Source organism: Xenia sp. Carnegie-2017, unplaced genomic scaffold (assembly GCF_021976095.1).
Source record: "Xenia sp. Carnegie-2017 unplaced genomic scaffold, XeniaSp_v1 HiC_scaffold_20, whole genome shotgun sequence".
In the NCBI taxonomy this organism is placed as follows: Eukaryota; Metazoa; Cnidaria; class Anthozoa; order Malacalcyonacea; family Xeniidae; genus Xenia; species Xenia sp. Carnegie-2017.
In genome coordinates, this window is record NW_025813483.1 from 5,617,640 (window position 1) to 5,638,500 (window position 20,861).

Below are 20,861 nucleotides of genomic sequence, written 5' to 3' on the forward strand. Positions count from 1 at the left end.
TCTGTCTTTAAATCATTCCCTAAGAATTTCATAACGTTTCTTCAGTATTGCTGAATATATGATACAATTGGTGAGATACCTATGTACAGTGCTGGATATTTTCATTTTTTACATATTTTGTTACGATAGAATACATCACAATAAGATCATATCCACTCCTGAACTACTGCCAGTAATAGACTCTATCAGATCCCATTGTCGTAGCCGAGTTCGCGAAATGAAGGTAGGAAGATGTACGTTCAATAAACCGCAAGTATCGCCAAATTTCTCCCGTAACTTTACCATGCGCTACACGACCGTTAATTTATTCGTGGTAAATTTTGTCGACACTTTAATGACTGTAAACTAAACAATTAAAAGCAATTAAGGCTTTCTTTCACATTACAGTGCCAATCTTAATATTGAGTTTGGCTTTGTATTAAAAAGGTTCATAGAATATTCTTTTTTGTATTAACAACAGAAAAAAGTATGTATTTAGAAACAAAAATATTCAAGAATATGAACATTTCATTTTTCTCTAGTTCTTTAAATTTTGCTAAATTAATCGTTTTTAGTTTTTGAATTTTGTACTTCAAACTGCCACGGATGACTTTTTAAAATATATGAACTGAACAAGTGACTTTTCAAATCATTTGAACTGAACTAATGACTCTACAAATTATATGAACTGAACAATTTTTCTTGAATTTTTACATCGATGACGATAAAACTATTGCACACATGTAATGATTGCTTTATCTTTAGGATACTGTTGGATTCAATTTGGCGGGACTGCAGTTTATTCAAAGACAGCTTGAGAATCGTGACGTCACCTTCTATTTCGAAACACGCGAGAGACTGGGACAAATGCGAAAAAAGAAGAAGACAATTGTGAGGAAATTTCGATGAAGGTAATTTTGTTGTTGATACTTTGACAACTAAAACGATTGTCTTTGAAAGTACACAATGCCTGAGGTTGATTTCTGAATATAGCCATCCTCGAAGATCCCTAACCCAAACTGTATCCCTAGAGGGAAAACCTAAAATCCCCGTTGTGCCCTTCAAATTACAACTTTCGTGATCAGCAGACGTTTAAATTTTGCATGATTCAGCAGTTATTGATACTTGATCAGGCTTAAAAGCTATAGAAAGGAATTTCGATCTTGGTATTTTTATAACTAAATATTGGGCTAGCCAGACCTGGACAATCAAATGAGTCTTTTACTTCTATGACATTAAAATACACTTTTTGCGCCTCTAATTCTTGCTACCAACTACATAAATAATCTTACTGCAAACTGATTTCAGAAAAGTTAAATATAAATGAAAGTGAGATCATCAAATTCAACATCACAACTATCGGTGAATACCTCCATCAAATGAAAATATAGAATTAAAATAAGTTATTACATTACGTAAATTGCATATTTCTCAGTTATTAAAAAGAAGAGTGTCACAAAAATTAAGGGAGTAATTCCAACTATAAACAGGAAGAAATAATGAATCGATTAACAATTATCAAGCAATTCACCCATCTACAGTACTTATAAAGAAAAAATGTATTTTATGAGTTACCAAAATGAATACAGAAAAAAGTGCATCCTCATATGGCAAAGTAGTCTTCTGGTCATTTAAGCATTCAAAAAAAAGGGATGTAAAATTGTCATAGTTCCTCTATAATATGGATTTACTCTCATGAAAATGACCCAACAAACAGTCCACTCATTTTAAGGAGCTTTACAACTTCAGACTAAATATTTAGATAAATATATAGATAGATAGATTACAAACTTACTAATCTTATATACACTGTAAAGTTCCGTACAAGTTTCTCAGCTAACAGAAATAACTGTTCCAGTAAATAAATGACTACTGAAAACTTGAAAATACAAATGTTTGTATTGAATATTATCAAGAATTTGTTAAAACTTTTTTATATACAACTGTTGTTGTTTGTGTAATTTTTTTCCTTACTTCACGGAACCACAAATCCATTTCTTCTTTCTTCTATCTCGTTGTAAATTTTCTCAAACACGGAAGCTTCTTTAGCAACTAGCAATTTAAAGCTGCATTGTCAATTTCTGTAGATGGTTTATTACCAAATGAAGATTATCGTACATTATTCCAGAATTAGCATATCAGGACTTTTGTTTGAAATTGTATTGCTCGTTCATAAAAATGTTTTGCTATTTCGTATTCACCTATATCACTGTAAACCAAATTAAGATTGTTGTACGTTGTCGCGATATTAACATGGTCAGGTCCAAATGCTTTCGTTTTAATATCCATTGCTCGTTCGTGAAAATCTTTTGCTTTTTCGTACTCTCCCATATTTTTGTAAACCAAACCCAGATTGTTGTATGTTGTCGCGATATTAACATTGTCAGGCCCAAATGCTTTCGTTTGAATTTCCATCGCTTGAATGCAAAAATGTTTGGCTTTTTCGTACTCTCCTAATTTACTGTAAACCAAACCTAGATTGTTGTACGTTGTCGCGATATTAACATGGTCAGGTCCAAATGCTTTAGTTTGAATTTCCATGGCTCGTTTGTAAAAATCTTTTGCTTTTTCGTACCCTCCCATATTTTTGTAAACCGAACCAAGATTGCAGTACGTTGTCGCAATATTAACATGGTCAGGTCCAAATGCTTTCGTTTTAATTTCCATTGCTCGTTTGTGAAAATCTTTTGCTTTTTCGTACTCTCCCATATTTTTGTAAACCAAACCCAGATTGTTGTATGTTGTCACGATATTAACATTGTCAGGCCCAAATGCTTTCGTTTGAATTTCCATCGCTTGAATGCAAAAATGTTTGGCTTTTTCGTACTCTCCTAATTTACTGTAAACCAAACCTAGATTGTTGTACGTTGTCGCGATATTAACATGGTCAGGTCCAAATGCTTTAGTTTGAATTTCCATTGCTCGTTTGTAAAAATCTTTTGCTTTTTCGTACCCTCCCATATTTTTGTAAACCGAACCAAGATTGCAGTACGTTGTCGCAATATTAACATTGTCAGGTCCAAATGCTTTCGTTTTAATTTCCATTGCTCGTTTGTGAAAATCTTTAGCTTTTTCGTACTCTCCCATATTTTTGTAAACCAAACCCAGATTGTTGTATGTTGTCGCGATATTAACATGGTCAGGTCCAAATGCTTTAGTTTGAATTTCCATTGCTCGTTCGTAAAAATCTTTTGCTTTTTCGTACTCTCCCATATTTTTGTAAACCAAACCCAGATTGCAGTACGTTGTCGCAATATTAACATGGTCAGGTCCAAATGCTTTCGTTTGAATTTCCATTGCTCGTTCGTAAAAATCTTTTGCTTTTTCGTACTCTCCCATATTTTTGTAAACCGAACCCAGATTGCTGTACGTTATCGCAATGTTAACATGGTCAGGTCCAAATGCTTTTGTTTGAGTTTCCATTGCTCGTTCGCTAAAATCTTTTGCTTTTTCGTACTCTCCAATACTTTTGTAAACCAAACCCAGATTGCAGTAGGTTATCGCAATATTAACATGGTCAGGTCCAAATGCTTTCGTTTCAATTTCCATTGCTCGTTCGTAAAAATCTTTTGCTTTTTTGTACTCTCCCACATCATGGTAAACTGAACCCAAATTGCAGTACGTTGTCGCGATATTAACATTGTCGGGTCCAAATGCTTTCGTTTGAATTTCTATCGCTTGTATGCAAAAATGTTTGGCTTTTACGTACTCTCCTATTTTACTGTAAACCAAACCCAGATTGTTGTACGTTGTCGCGATATTAACATGGTCAGGTCCAAATGCTTTCGTTTGAATTTCCATTGCTCGTTCGTAAAAATCTTTTGCTTTTTCGTACTCTCCCATTATTTTGTTAACCTGACCCAGATTGCAGTATGTTGTCGCAATATTAACATGATCAGGTTTAAGTGCTATCGTTTTAATTTCCATTGCTCGTTCGTAAAAATCTTTTGCTTTTTCGTACTCTCCCATTTTAGTGTAAACCGAACCCAGATTGTTGTACGCTGCCGCAATATGAACATGGTCAGGTCCAAAAGCTTTTGTTTGAATTTCAATGGCTCTTTCGTAAAAATCTTTTGCTTTTTCGTACTCTCCCATATTTTTGTAAACCAAACCCAAATTGCAGTACGTTATCGCAATATTAACATGGTGAGGTCCAAATACTTTTGTTTCAATTTCCATTGCTTGTTCGTAATAATCTTTAGCTTTTTCGTACTCTCCAATATTTTTGTAAACCAAACCCAGATTGCAGTACGTTGTCGCAATATTAACATGGTCAGGTCCAAATGCTTTCGTTTTAATTTCCATTGCTTGTTCGTAATAATCTTTTGCTTTTTCGTACTCTCCCATATTTTTGTAAACCGAACCAAGATTGCAGTACGTTGTCGCAATATTAACATGGTCAAGTCCAAATGCTTTCGTTTTAATTTCCATTGCTCGTTTGTGAAAATCTTTTGCTTTTTCGTACTCTCCCATATCATTGTAAACCGAACCCAGATTGCAGTACGTTGTCGCAATATTAACATGGTCAGGTCCAAATGTTTTGTTTGAATTTCCATGGCTCTTTCGTAAAAAACTTTTGCTTTTTCGTACTCTCCCATATCATTGTAAACCAAACCCAGATTGTTGTACGTTGTCGCGTTATTAACATGGTCAGGTCCAAATGCTTTTATTTGAATTTCCATCGCTCGTTCATAAAATCCTTTTGCTTTTTTGTATTCTCCATTCTTCCAGAGCAACTTACCCAGATCGTTGTACGAATATGAAACATCTACATGATTGACACTTAACGCTCTAGTTTGAATTGTCATTATATCCTTAAGTACATTGATGGCCTGTTTATAGTTGGCAAATTTTTCTAATACATTTACAAAGTAAATGGCAATTTTCAAATTTTTTTCATTGAGTTTTTGTTTTCTATAGAAAAAAAATAACGATTTCTCGTTTATCAACTTATTTTGAAATTGCTTAAATGACGAATTGTTTATAAATTTAATAAGATGTGGAGTTATTTTAATTTGATCTTCTCTGTCTTTAAAATGATAGAGTGACCAAGCGACTTGACACGCAAGTACAGACATCTTAGTCGAATTATTTGCTTTTTGTGTACTGCAAGAAGTCTGCGAAGATTGATAGTTTGTGATGGCTTCATGTACAACGCGATGCAGGCGGATGTCGTTGTTTTCCGATTGAAGAATTAACGAACAATGCTTTAATTGAAGACATATATCTACTGCAGATATATGTGGATCAATGCTTTTAATAAATTGTATGATAATATCTTGTGGTAACGGATCGAATGATATTATCGAGAAAAGACCAAAAACTTTTTCCATTAATGTGGATTCTTGAGTACTTTTTTGTACTGCCAGCTCAACAGTTTTCAATAAGGTTGATTTACCTCCAGAATATGCTGTATTGATCTTCTGAAATGCGGCATCCATGCTCTGTCGCTCTCCTTCAGTCAACTTATTGAAATATTGCTCCCACGAGAATTCCATATTTGCACTTTTTACACTACCTACGTAGTAAGCAGCACTTGCCAGGACCAATGGTTGACGATCTAATTTTTCTGACAACTTCTTCAAAAACTCTTCATCCTGATTATGAACATCGGTATAGACAGATAGAAGTTGACGACATTCTTTATCATTCATACCATGACTGATTGAAATGTGTTTGTTTATATTTCCATCTGGTGGTATAGCATCTGTATTTTGAACAGTTACTACAATTTGTCCATTTTTCCAGTTATGATCACCAACTTGAGGTAATAATGGATAAATTTTATCAAGTTCAACCACGTTATCTACAACAATCCACCATATTTTCCAAGATTTCAGTTTTTGTGTCAGCAGGAAATGAAAGTGCTTGATTCTGTCTTCGCTGCTTTTTACCTTCTTAAAAATATTTTCAATAAAAGGTTCATGTATATTCAAACGTTGACAAAGTTCATTATAAGTTTTTAAGAGAGAGTCAGCATCTTTTCCTTCGAGTGTCATCACAAATGTACTTTTATTTTCCCAGTCAACGGAGTTAAACATTTCGTCGCAAATTTGTCTGGCTAATTGAGATTTACCACTGCCAGGATTACCAGAAATATAGTAATATGTTAGTTCATTATTATTAGTACTGCGCAAGTTATTCAGATCTGCTGTGATTTTTTTAAGTAATTTTGTACGTCTAACGACATCGTGATTTGGTTTGCAAGGAAGTACTCGAAAAGAATCAAATCTGTTTCGTTCACATTTAATTTCATTAATTTCATTGAATGAAAATCCTAGATCATGAAACGAATTTTCAATATCACAAACCATTTTGTTAAATTCGGTATCAGATACTCTTCCAAAATTATTATGAATAAACTTGTTTCTAACAATACGAAGTACATCAACTGCAGAACTAACTTTTGTGTTAACTTTTGTTCCAATTGAGGTGGAAAACAATATTGCTGCGAACAGTGTTGTACAATCCCACTTACTGGTGTCACCATCTTGAAAAGTTTGCAGAATATGTTTATCATGAGGTTTCTTTTTTGTTTTTTCAATATTGAACAACTTCTGACCACTAACGTTTGTATTTTCCCATTGTCCAAGAGATTTTTTGTAATGTTTGTCCCACTCTTGGATAAATAAATCAGCAAGTTTCTTTTCAACGACATTTGTAAGTATTTCTTGTATAAAGTAGTTATTCCTTTTTTCTCTTGACTCCATCTACGGATCATAAAATGATCATAAGATGAGCACTAATTATTTATAAATACAATTTATGGACAACTGAAATAGTTGAAGATTGAGTTGGTAAATTTCCAATTGTACATGAAATTGGTTAACCAACGTAGCAGCAGAAACACAGAAAAATATTTTCATGCATTTAGGTATTTTTGTGGCAGTTAAACAAGTTGTTGGAAACATTCATAAAACTTAATTTTAAGTGTAGCCAAAAGCAATGCAAGCAGTTGGTCTATAGGTGTGTTAACAAACCGATCTGAGCTCTACCAATTAAATCAATCAATCAATTTAAGGGAATTTGCAGATCAATCAAATTCATGTTAGAAGAGAAGTTAAAACGTTTTTTCTAGTTTCCCTGTTTCGCATCATTGCATGCAGTACGTTTTTATAAAAAAAACAAAAGTGTTTGCACTGCTTTATGCCAAGTTTGGAGAAGTTTTGAGTTCTCCTGAAGGTTTCCATAGTGCAAACAGTAGATATGTAAAAATCTTTTATAAAAAACTATCTACATGCGATGCAGGTTATTATATTACTCCACAGATGTTATCATTAGTAAATGTACTTTTTGTAACTCACCATAATAAGACACATGACCAGTTTATTACTATGAAATATGTTTATTATAAGAATAACGTAATATTAAAGAAAACATGACCAGTTTATCCACAACAATATCAACACACGAACATCAACTCATTTGCATCATCCTAACCATTCCTGAATGCGTTTCAACAAAGACTTTTTATGTAAAGCTGACACAAACTGCGTGTAATCGGTATAAAATAATTACAAATATTTATTGTAGTAAATATTTGTAATTTAATCATTCCATATAGTAATCACTTTACACTATATGATTGTAAAATTTTTGGTTATATTGAAAAAAATCAATATAATAATAGTATTTTACATTGATTTAAGTTTAGTTGTGCCAAAGGTCTTTAAAATCTGGCTTGTTTTCCGTTGACGATGCAGGATATGCATCTTCAACATGAAATTTGAATGAGACGTGACAAATGAATAAAAAAAGAAATATTTTTCACCTTCCATACATTCAGCTTATTCCAAAGACCATAATTCATGCACTAAACTCAGAACATTTAAATTTGTGTAACGAATGACATGTTATTAATCTTATAGCTTTGCTATATGAATATAATTTGAGTTAAACTATTGAAATAAGTCGGAAAAGATCAGAAGTTTCCATTACTAAATCGTTACAAACGCAAATTTATTGTAAAATCCCATTAGAATCAACAAATGTTATCCATATAAAACATATACGTAACGCGGAAATGACTTTATCACAAATTTTTCTTGACATAAAGAAATAATTGATAAATAAACATAAAATATTAAATCCCAAACTTAAAATACATTATTACAATGACAGGTAAACTTTAAAATCAACATACCTTCACAAATTGAGAAGGATTAAAAAGATGCAACCAACTATATGATGTCTTTGCTTTTGCTTGATAATAAAGAAATTGGAATGTTCACTAAATGTTCAATTTTAATCACCTGCTGTTTTTATTGTAAAATATTGAATACTGTTCATAACAGCGAAGCGATAGAATGAGCAATGCAAATTTTATAGCTGGATAGCTGACTTCTCGACACTATGTGCATGTAGATAAAATTTGGTATCAAACCATTTTGCATAATGGCTATAAAATGATAAAGTAAATTAGCTAGTTTACAGACAATGACCATTAAGATGAAGATAACTGGAACACTACTTTTGAAGCCAAAAATTGCGGGACTCTGGACACGCGTGTAATGTTAGGGTAAATAAGAAAACTTTCCATTGAGAAATTTTGAGCTTATTTGTCATGCCTTTAAAAAGATATTTTGTGATTTTACTATGATAAATTCCTAATCAATCAAGTTCAAGAAAAATGCTGAAAAAAAGAGCTCAAAACAAGATTTAATATTAAAGTTAAGTGAAAATTATTGGATTTAGGAATATAGGATTGTTGAATTTGTTTGTGGTTAGAAGCAGAGTTTGTGGAGTTTATAGGAATTTGGTTATGCTGTAGAACAATGAAGATGTTGTGATCAAGAATAACTTTGTAAGAATTTGAAATCAAGTTGTGAAGCTTGAATTACAGTTATGACTTTGTGTTGTAAAGATATCGGATATAAGGAATAGGATAGTGGGAGGAAGTCGTTACATGATCACATTCACAGATGACTACTCTCGGTATACTGTGGCATACTTCATCAAAAGCAAAGATGAAGCACTAACAAAATTCAAAGAATTTGTGTCCATGCTGAAAATCAAAAGGGTCGTAAGTTAAAAATTTTGAGAAGTGTTAACGGGGGTGAATATAGGTCGAAGGAGTTCACCAAGTTTTGCGCTGACAAAGGTATAATACAGCAATGTACATGTCCTTATACACCTGAGCAGAATGGTGTAGCCGAGCGTCTAAATCGTACACTCATAGGATCAGCTCGATCAATGATATACCACGCAAATCTACCATTGCACTTTTGGGCGGAGGCATGTAGTACTGCAGTTTACATCCACAATCGAACTCCCACAATGAAGTTGAAGGATAAAACACCTTTCGAGTGTTTGTTCGGAGAAAAACCAGAAGTTTCCAACCTTAGAGTGTTCGGATGCATTTGTCACGTTTTCTTTGCTGACAGCAAGAGAAGAAAGTTTGACCCAAAGTCCTATGAGGCTATTTTCGTAGGCTATCCTTCAAACACGAAGGGTTACAAGGCGTATGATCCAAGACAAAATAAATTTGTAGTTAGTTGTAAACTTTGTAAAGTTTTCAGAGAAGAGATTCTTTCGTTTTGAGCGATCAGGGGACGAGAATGAAAGAATGACTAACGACACGGAGAATGATTTACACGTGGCTCTATACAACCCAAGGAGGACACAATCACCGATGCAAATAATCCAGTTGAACGTATCGAGCAGCCAGACGAACCAGGGGGAGAACCAGAAATTCCATCAGCGCCAAGAACATATGAAGAGTTATTGATGGAAAATGTACGCAATTTGGGACCCGTCAGACAGCGTAAGGTTCCTGTTCGGTTTACAGATGACGCATATGCGATGTTTGGATCTATGATGTCAGAAATTGATGAGCTAGAGAGCATTCGAGAAGCATTACATGGGAAGCATTCCCAACATTGGAAAGAAGCAATGATTTCTGAATATTCTTCTCTTCAAGACAACCAAACATGGAAATTGGTACCCCCAACTGGAAGCCAAAATGTGGTCGGCTCTCGGTGGATTTTCAAAGTAAAACGTAATGAAAATGGAGCAATTGACCGTTTCAAAGCGAGAGTAGTAGCACAAGGCTATTCGCAAAATAAAGGAACAGATTACGATGAAGTATTTTCACCCCTAGCCCGGCATACATCATTATGAACATTATTGGCGTTAGCAAACGCACATGATCTTGAAGTCCACCAAATGGACGTTAAAACCGCATTCCTCAACGGAGAGATCGATCATGATATTTATATGGCACAACCCGAAGGATTCATCGATCCAGATGAATCATTTCTAATCATTTATGCAAACTGAATAGAAGCATTTACGGCTTGAAGCAGTCGGCCCGCTGCTGGAACGAAACCCTGGATAAGTTTTTAAAGTCACGAGGATACCGAAGATCCAACGCAGATGGATGTATTTACATCAAATCAAAGAAGTAGAACGAACTCATTAAGTTTGTGATAATTGGTGTCTACGTAGATGACATCGTTCCTATCTCGAACGACATTACCATGTTAAAGCAAGAAAAGGAAGCAATCAGCAAAGATTCAAGATGGAAGATAAAGGCAATGTTCATTTTCTACTGGGGATGTTGATCCGACGTAACCGAGAAGCTAAGGTTATCACGATTAACCAGCACAACTACATCGAGAAGATTTTGGATAAATTCGGGATGCAGGATTGTAAACCTATAAGTACACCCCTCGAACCTTCAAAGAAGTTTTTTGAATGCTCGGATGATGAAGAGAAGTTTGACACGCAAACTTATCAACAGGCAATTGGATGTGTCACATATCTTTCAGTAATTTCGCGACCTGATATGTCAGTTGCAGTGGAAGTCTTATCCCAGTTCATGGCAAAGCCAAGTAAAGAGCACTGGAGTGGTGTGAAGCGTATATTACGATACCTAAAGGTAACAACAGATCATGGATTAAAGTTTTCGGCAGAAGGAAACCTTGACCTTTTAGGGTTTTCTGATGCAGATTGGGCTGGAGACATTAATACACGCAAATCAACATCAGGTTACATTTTTCAAATTGGTAATAGCACAGTCAGCTGGTCAAGCCGAAAACAAAGAACGGTTGAAAGAGCACAACTGAAGCAGAATATGTAGCATTAAGTTACAACACGCAGGAAGCAATTTGGATTCAAAGATTACTTATGAACATTGGATTTAGAATGGAAGGACCAATTACAATCTTTGAGGATAATCAAGGAGCGATTGAACTTGCAAAGAATGCTAAGTACCACAACCGTACTAAGCATATTGACATTTGTCATCATTTTGTCCGAGTTCAGTCGAAAGAAGTCAATATTGTTCACTGCTCAACTGATGAAATAAAAGCCGATATTCTAACAAAAGGATTACCAAAATTTAACTTTGAGAAATTGAGATCTTTGATAGGAATCACCACAACATGAACAGTATAGTTTAACGATTTATAACTTTTCATTATTTTATTTCGGCTAAGAGTTATCAAGTGGGAGTGTTAACAAGTGATAACTTTCCCGCGTAAAGTTTAATAACAGGTCATTGATTGGGTAATGATATAATTTAATTATGTTAACTATTAGAGGTGAGATGAGCACATTGGCATTGTTGATTTTGAGATGTAGAAGCACATATATTTTACTTTTATATTTTATTCATTAAGCGTTTCAACATATATCGCTTTCGTTTGCTCGGTGGGTGAATGTTTAATATTAAGGAGCTTTACAACTTCAGACTAGATAGATTGCAAACCTACTAATCTCATATACACTGTAAATAGTGACAGAACATTGTATTTTATTAAATTTTTATTATAATCCCTTAGACGGTCGAAAAAGCCTATAAATCTGCAGAAACTTATTTATTTAATTGGGACACTGAATAGGAACCTAGCACTTAAGGGAAATTAAGAAATTATTAAATATAAAAGCGCTGGCTGAACAATAGAATATAATTAGAGATGTAGTTTAGTGACCTTATTCAACTGGGTACTAATTACAATTGATGACGCACCTAGAAACTGACCAATCAAAACAAAACACGTTATCTCAACTTTTGCCATAGATCAAAATTAACACATGTACACTTTGACAAGATGTGATTTAAATCAGTTTCTCAGCTCGTACACTATGGTTATTCGGCAAAATTTGAGACCATTTGAGAAATATCTCTCGAATGTCTCGTTGAAATCAAGTTCGGGTATGTCTTTTGGAGTTTCTTTTAACAGAAAACTTTATCTTTGATCGTAGTGTTAAATGTTAACAGCATTTTGATCTTCATTCATGCAAAATATAAAGTCCAAATTCGTTTTTCCTTAAAGTTTCCGTTTTGGTAACTAATACTTGTTGTTCTAAGCTTGATTTTAGACTTGAACTTATTTCTTTACAACAACAAATGATCACCAAACGCCTTCGAGATACATTGAACAAATCATGGTGGTTTATATTTAAAACGATGGTGGACACGTATAACTTGATCATTCTTCACAATGAAGATGGATTTAGCTTTTTCTAATAATTCCCGTGAGGCTGGGCTACATGTAATAATGAAGAATTTGTGCTATGGAGCTGAAAATTCTGTGATTTTGGTTGAAATTTCACTTCCTTTGAGCTGCTTTAACACTGAATAAACTGTTCATAGTAAGTACCTTTTTTCTTCCTTAACATTTTTGTCAGAATTTTTGCAAAAAGTATACATTTTACACTGCATGTATTAACTGTGATTGTGCTTTTCCTTTACAAATCCTCTGAACAATAATTAAGAATGGACAATACATTCACTGAGAAATTTTAAAGTTCGCCAACGTTTTTGTCATGACAAACTACGAAAGCAAACACGAAATACTTCACAAGCACAAATGTGTCCCTTAGCTCGATAACGAATCAACGTTTTTATTTTTTTTTCGAAAAAAACTTTTTGGGCATCTATGTGGCTTTACGTGCTGGGCATCAGATCAATGTTGTAATTGGCAAAGATACGTCATTCATCGATAAATTGGTTTTCGTCGAAAGGGTTTCGTCGTCTGTCGTTAAAATTGGCAAGGGATTCGCCGAAAACTGTGAGTGCAAATTTGTATTTACGTAGTATAGCCTGCTAACAGGCCTTATTTTTAATACAATTTGGGCAAAAAAGCAACTACAAATCCTGGTGTGCAGTATATTCCACTGTTAGGCTATTTTTTAATGCATAGAAATTTATAAATACACTTTTCTGTAAAATTTTGCACATGCATTATCAAAATAATCTTGTTTAAGAGGCTATAAAATTTTCTTTCAACTCGGTCAATTAATTTGTTTTTTTGGTTTGATATGCATGATTCATTTTTGTACTTTAGTAAGTGTAAACTTTGTATAAACGTGGTTATTGGTCAATTGCGTCTGTTCTATTAGGTTTACCTTTAAAAACATCTGTGTGAAAATACTGCTTTAAGGAGCGCGTATTTTCGTAGTGATAATTGCCTCACAGAGAAATAGGCAGGATCATGATAGCTTAGAATCGGAAATGCAAGTGAAGTTTGGCCAAACGAAGGCAACTTCTACTCGGGGTTAGAGGGTACAAATGGTATCTTAGCGTAGAGGATGCAAATTGCATCTGTTAGAAGACATTAGTGGACTGGATCAAACGAGCAAGACCTTTTGAAAACAAAGCAAAGATGGTGGTTCTTGTGGAAAGAAAAAAAAAACTCTCCCCTAAAACGGTAAATACATGCAGTCGTTGTAGTTGGCCAATTTCATGAACGGCTTTTTACAGTGACTATTAAGGCACTCCTGGATCACTTAAAATGCATGAGTAGTTCAACCCACCCCAGTTGAGGTCACCCGTAGGTCCAACAAGCAAGGTTAGGTTAAGTTAAGAGCGTGATGGGTTACCTCCTTCAAGGGGCATTCCTTTTCAGGGCGAAATTCCGGTGTCATGCGCAGGTAGAAAGTTTAGAAAGGTCAGACATGCGCTGTAGTTACATGCTACGCTCAGATAACGAGTGTGGGGTTAGTACCTTTAAAAATTTAAAGGACTCCACTATTGAAGAAATGACTTTGGAAGGAAATTTCAATCTAAATTTCAGTCGTTTATACGTCGACAAATTGAAGCTTTAGAAAAGTATTAAGTTTGTTAAGACATTTACAGTTTAGAGACAGCGTGGCAATTACTGTAGATGTAAAAATGGTTATGTTTCTTTCCTTTAAAGATAACTTCATTCCTGCGGAATTTCAATGCTGCAAGCCACAGCGCGAGCGAGCATAAAAATGAACGATTAGTACAACAAGTATAATTATGCAGAATATCTTCATAAAAACATACAAGGTAGGAAACGTATAGTTTGAATGAAAGTGCATTGTTTTGTTTTGTTCTTTTTAAATGGTTATTATGAAGATATAGCGCAGACGATATCGCGTAATTTACTCAATAGTTACACAAAGCTTTCTATGTTCACCATTTGTGATTCTATGAAAGTCATTTATGTGATTATTGTCAAAGTAAAACATAACATATTAATGCCAGCGGTATTTTGGTTGTTTGATTTTGGTAACCAAATCCAACGTGGGCTTCTTCAATTGGTTTCTGTCGAAATAACATTTTCATTTGAATTGTATTTATTTGAAATACATAAAAAATTTTGCTGCTAAAAACATTTTTGTTTCTATAAAGCACTGAATGAAACGCACTGAATGAAACGGTGCAAAATAGGGACGTTTAGGTTGCGCTAGGTGCAACTCCTTTTAATGTGGATTAGATGAGCAAATCACACATTTTAAGAAATTCCCTCCAGTTAAACAATTTTCTCGTTCAAAGTAGAAAATTGTCCGGTTCGGTGATCGATTTAATTACGTGTAGTTAAACTGAAATATGGCAGCTTCGGTTCGTTATTTGTACGTTTAAAATGACGAATGATTACAATATCTATAATACCTTTGAAAATACTAACAAAGTGTTAGGCTTGGAAGGGTATATGAAAATTTCGCGTTTTTTTTGCTTTTGCTTTTTGTTTTTGGTTTCTTGGCTCATTGAAAAAGTAAGTAAAGTTTATTGTTTATACGGGTCCCCTGGCGTGCGGAACTTCGGCTAAAATCCCTAGCGGTTTTTTCCTGTTCAGTATTCTCCAAGTCCTTACGACTTCGGTCTTGGTTTATACCGTTCAGGTTTTTCCGCTGGAATTTTTTATTTTGGTTAGGTCTTCAAAAAAAAAATGACCTTGATGTGGAACTAAATTTGTACTTCACGTGTGTTATATATAAAATCATCAGAACTTAAAATTCAATAAGAGGGAGTAAAAAAACACTTAATAAAGTTTAGAGGTATATGGTTATTTGTATTGGTCATTTCTATTCGGTCATTTACAGTAGTTAAGAAGACTTTAAACATTGGCGAAATTTATATATTTAACATTTGAAAAGCACAATTTTCATGTAATTTTAGGGGCTATATGTAGAGCTTTTTTAACTATTTTATAGTGACATCAAATCGCACGCTTTTGTAAGGAGTAATATACTGGTTGTACTAATATTTATTACGTCAAACTTTTCACTAAAAATGCTTTTAAACAAGCACATCAGAACTGAATTTTACTAGAAAATCGATTATAGCGCTCTTGCCTTCGTTTCATTCATTAGTCATAAAAAACCACTTTCTTGGTTTTTTTATGACTAAATATTGGGCTAGCCAGATATGGACAATCAAATGAGTCTTTTATTTCTATGACATTGAAATACATTTTTTGCGTCTCTAAATCTAGCTCCCAGCTGCATAAATAATCTTACTTAAAACTGATTTCAGAAAAGTTAAATATAAATAAAAGGAATTTCATGCTTTGTATTTTTATAATTAATTCTCGGGCTAGCCAGACATGGACAGTGAAACGAGCCTTTCACTTATATGACGTTGAAATACGTTTTTTTGCGCAACAGATTCTAGCTTACAGTTACAAAAATAATTTTACTGCAAAGTGATCTAAAAAAAGTCAAATTTAAATTAAGAATGAGATCACCACATTCACCATCAACACGTTAAGTCAATACCTGCATCGAAATAGAAAATAGAATTGAAATCGGTTTTACATTTAGTCGGATATTTCCCAGTTGTAAAAAGAACAGTGTCACAAAATTAAGGGAGTGATTCCAACTATAAACAGGAAGAAATAATGAATCGATTAACAATTATCAAGCAATTCACCCATCTACAATACTTATAAACAAAAAATGTATTTTATGAGTTAGCCAAATGAATACAGCACAAAGTGCATCCTTATATGGCTAAGTAGTCTTCTGGTCATTTCAGCATTCAACAAAAGAGATGTAAAATTGTTATGGTTCCTCTAAGATATGGATTTACTCTCATGTAATTAACTCAACAAACACTTCCCTCATTTTAAGGAGATTTACAACTTCAGAGTAGATAGATTGAAAACGTACTTATATCATATACACTGTAAAAGTTCCATACTAGTTTCTTAGCTAATAGAAATAACTGTTAAATTAAATGAAATTAAATGAAGATATGATCTTCGCAAATAACTGTTCCAGTAAATAAATGACTATTGAAAACTTGAAAATACAAATGTTTGTATTGAATATTGTTAAGAATATATTTAAACCTTATTTATATACAACTGTTGTTGTTAGGAATTTAGTGTAAATTTTTTCCTTAATTCACGAAACCACAAATCCATTTCATCTTTCTTCTATCTCATTGTAAATTTTCTCAAACATGGAAGCTTTTGTAGCAACTAGCATTAAAAAGCTTCAGTGTTAATTTCTATAGTATTGCTCGTTCACAACAATCTTTTGTTTTTTTCGTACACTCCCATATCACTGTAAACCAAACCCAGATTGTTATACGTAGTCGCGATATTAACATGGTCAGGTCCAAATGCTCTCGTTTTAATTTCCATCGCTTGTATGTAAAAATGTTTGGCTTTTTCGTGCTCTCCTATTTTACTGTAAACAAAACCCAGATTGTTCTAAGTTGTCGCGGCATTAACATTGTCCGATCCAAATGCTTTCGTTTGAATTTCTATCGCTCGTATTCAAAAATGTTTTGCTTTTTCGTACTCTCCTATATTAATGTAAGCAAAACTCTAATTGTTGTACGTTATCGCAAATATTAACATGGTCAGGTCCAAATGCTTTCGTTTCAATTTCCATCGTTCATTCATAAAAATCTTTTGCTTTTTTGTACTCTCCCATATCGCTGTAAATAGAACCTAGATTGTAGTAGGTTAGCGCAATATTAACGAGGTCAGGTCCAAATGCTTTCAATTGAATTTTTATCCCTAGTTCATAAAAATCTTTAGCTTTTTCGTACTCCCCCATATCTTGCTAAAACCCACCCAGATTGTTGTACGTGTTCGCAATATTATCATGGTCAGGTCCAAGTGCTCTCGTTTCAATTTCTATCACTCGTTCATACAAATCTTTTGCTTTTTCGTAATCTCCCGTATCTTTGTAAACCAAACCCAGATTGTTGTACGTGTTCGCAATATTAACATGGTCAGGTCCAAGTGCTCTCGTTTCAATTTCTATCACTCGTTCATAAAAATCTTTTGCTTTTTCGTAATCTCCCGTATCTTTGTAAACCAAACCCAGATTGTTGTACGTTGTCGCGATATTAATATGGTCAGGTCCAAATGCTCTCGTTTGAATTTCTATTGCTCGTTCATAAAAATCTTTTGCTTTTTCATACTCTCCCATATAACTGTAAACCAAACCCAGATTGCAGTACGTTGTCGCGATATTAGCATGGTCAGGTCCAAATGCTCTAGTTTGAATTTCTATCGCTCGTTCATTAAAATCTTTGGCTTTTTCGTACTCACCCATATCTTTGTGAACCAAACCCAGATTGTTGTACGTTGTCGCAATATTAACATGGTCAGGTCCAAATGCTCTCGTTTGAATTTCTATCGCTCGTTTATAAAAATCTTTTGCTTTTTCATACTCTCCCATATAACTCTAAACCAAACCCAGATTGCAGTACGTTGTCGCGATATTAGCATGGTCAGGTCCAAATGCTTTAGTTTGAATTTCTATCGCTCGTTCATTAAAATCTTTTGCTTTTTCGTACTCTCCCATATCTTTGTAAACCAAACCCAGATTGTTGTACGTTGTCGCAATATTAACATGGTCAGGTCCAAATGCTCTCGTTTGAATTTCTATCGCTCGTTCATAAAAACCTTTTGCTTTTTTGTACTCTCCCATATCTTTGTAAACCAAACCCAGATTGTTGTACGTTGTCGCGATATTAACATGGTCAGGTCCAAATGCTCTCGTTTGAATTTCCATCGCTTGTATGCAAAAATGTTTGGCTTTTTCGTACTCTCCTATTTTACTGTAAACAAAACCCAGATTGTTGTACGTTGTCGCAATATTAACATGGGCAGGTCCAAATGCTCTCGTTTGAATTTCCATCGCTTGTGTGCAAAAATGTTTAGCTTTTTGTACTCTCCTATTTTACTGTAAATCAAAGCCAGATTTTTGTACGTTGTCGCATTATTAACATTGTCAAGTCCAAATGCTTTCGTTTGAATTTCCATGGCTTGTATGCAAAAATGTTTGGCTTTTTCGTTGTCTCCTATTTTACTGTAAACAAAACCTAGATTGTTGTACGTTATCGCGACATTAACATGGTCAGGTCCAAATGCTCTCGTTTGAATTTCTATCGCTCGTTCATTAAAATCTTTTGCTTTTTCGTACTCTCCCATATCTTTGTGAACCAAACCCAGATTGTTGTACGTTGTCGCAATATTAACATGGTCAGGTCCAAATGCTCTCGTTTGAATTTCTATCGCTCGTTCATAAAAATCTTTTGCTTTTTCGTACTCTCCCATATCTTTGTAAACCAAACCCAGAATGTTGTACGTTCTCACAATATTAACATGGTCGGGTCCAAAGGCTCTCGTTTGAATTTCCATCGCTTGTATGCAAAAATGTTTAGCTTTTTCGTACTCTCCTATTTTACTGCAAACAAAACCCAGATTGTTGTACGTTGTCGCAATATTAACATGGTCAGGTCCAAATGCTCTCGTTTGAATTTCCATCGCTCGTTCATAAAAATCTTTTGCTTTTTCATACTCTCCCATTTCTTTGTAAACCAAACCCAGATTGTTGTACGTTGTCGCGATGTTAACATGGTCAGGTCCAAATGCTCTCGTTTGAATTTCTATCGCTCGTTCATAAAAATCTTTTGCTTTTCGTACTCTCCCATATCTTTGTAAACCAAACCCAGATTGTTGTACGTTGTCGCGATATTAACATGGTCAGGTCCAAATGCTCGTTTGAATTTCCATCGCTCGTTCATAAAAACCTTTTGCTTTTTTGTATTCTCCCGTATCACTGTAAACAGAACCCAGATTGTTGTACATTGTCGCGATGTTAACATGGTCAGGTCCAAATGCTCTCGTTTGAATTTCTATCGCTCGTTCATTAAAATCTTTCGCTTTTTCGTACTCTCTCATATTTTTGTGAACGAAACCCAGATTGTTGTACATTGTCGCGATATTAACATGGTCAGGTCCAAATGCTCTTGTTTTAATTTCCATCGCTCGTTCATAAAAATCTTTTGCTTTTCACACTCTCATATAACTGTAAACCGAACCCAGATTGCAGTACGTTTCGCGATATTAACATGGTCAGGTCCAAATGCTTTTGTGTAAATTTCTATTGTGTGTTCGTAAAATGTTTTGCTTTTCGTACTCTCCCATATTATAGTAAACCAAACCCAGATTGTTGTACGTTGTCGCGATATTAACATGGTCAGGTCCAAATGCTCTTGTTTTAATTTCCATCGCTCGTTCATAAAAATCTTTTGCTTTTTCATACACTCCCATATAACTGTAAACCGAACCCAGATTGCAGTACATATTTGCGATATTTACATGGTCAGATCCAAATGCTTTTGTGTAAATTTCTATTGCTCGTTCGTAAAAATCTTTTGCTTTTTCAAACTCTCCCATATTATAGTAAACCGAACCCAGATCGTTGTACGTTATCGCATTGTAAACATGGTCAGGTCCAAATTCTTTTGTGTAAATTTCTATTGTTCGTTCGTAAAAATCTTTTGCTTTTTCATACTCCCCCATATTATGGTAAACCGAACCCAGATTGCAGTACGTTGTCGCAAAATGAACATGGTCAGATCCAAATGCTTTTGTGTAAATTTCTATTGCTCGTTTGTAAAAATCTTTTGCTTTTTCGTACTCTCCAATATTGTTGTAAACCAAACCCAGATTGTTGTACGTTATTGCAATGTAAACATGGTCAGGTCCAAATTCTTTTGTGTAAATTTCTATTGTTCGTTCGTAAAAATCTTTTGCTTTTTTGTACTCTCCCATATTGTTGTGAATTGAAGCCAGATCAGTGTATGTTGTCGCAATATTAACATGGTCAGGTCCAAATGCTCTTGTTTGAATTTCCATCGCTCGTATGCAAAAATGTTTGGCTTTTGCGTACTCTCCTATTTTACTGTAAACAAAACCCAGATTGTTGTAAGTTTTCGCGATATTAACATGGTCAGGTCCAAATGCTCTCGTTTGAATTTCTATCGCTCGTTCATAAAAATCTTTTGCTTTTTCGTACTCTCCCATATCTTTGTAAACAAAACCCAGATTGTTGTACGTTGTTGCGATATTAACATGGTCAGGTCCAAATGCTTTTGTTTTAATTTCCATCGCTCGCTCATGAATTTCTTTTGCTTTTTCGTACTCTCCATTCTTCTGAAGCAACCCACCTAGCTTGTCGTACGAATATGAAACATCAACATGATTGACACCTAAAGCTCTAGTTTGAATTGTTATTATATCCTTACGTAAATTGATGGCTTGTTTATACTTGCAAACTTTTTCTAATACATTTACAAAGTAAATGGCTATTTTAAAGATTGTTTCATCAAGTTTTGTTTTGATGACTTTACATCGATCAACTTATTTAGGAAATTT

At 34.3% G+C, this 20,861-nt stretch overlaps 2 protein-coding genes across 2 annotated transcripts in view; one reads left to right on the forward strand and one right to left on the reverse strand.

The window, feature by feature from the left end:
* The window catches only part of LOC124441553 (WD repeat-containing protein 3-like), a 77,368-nt gene that overhangs the window by 16,184 nt on the left and 40,323 nt on the right, over positions 1-20,861 (forward strand). The window contains exons 29-30 of the mRNA XM_046992029.1: positions 130-223; positions 745-890. Of these exons, the coding sequence (XP_046847985.1) occupies positions 130-223; positions 745-888 (238 nt within the window). The 3' untranslated portion in view covers positions 889-890. The remainder of the gene's footprint in view (positions 1-129; positions 224-744; positions 891-20,861) is intronic.
* On the reverse strand, positions 1,386-20,814 carry LOC124443354 (nephrocystin-3-like). Its single transcript, XM_046993856.1, has 3 exons — positions 19,707-20,814; positions 3,493-3,648; positions 1,386-2,358 (listed from the first exon to the last, which is right to left on the reverse strand). The coding sequence occupies exons 1-3, from the start codon at positions 20,592-20,594 to the stop codon at positions 2,110-2,112; spliced, it is 1,293 nt and encodes a 430-aa protein (XP_046849812.1). The 5' UTR covers positions 20,595-20,814; the 3' UTR covers positions 1,386-2,109.

Bases quoted from the DNA above. Each gene is read 5' to 3' on its own strand.
- LOC124443354 (XM_046993856.1), bottom strand. From the start codon at position 20,594: ATGGAAATTAAAACAAAAGCATTTGGACCTGACCATGTTAATATCGCA. The intron at 3,649-19,706 runs ATTAAAACAAGA...CAAGCGATAGAA, and splicing joins TTTATGAACGAGCGATGGAA to ATTCAAACGAAAGCATTTGG. The intron at 2,359-3,492 runs GTTAATATTGCG...GGGCCTGACAAT, and splicing joins AAGCATTTGGACCTGACCAT to GTTAATATCGCGACAACATA.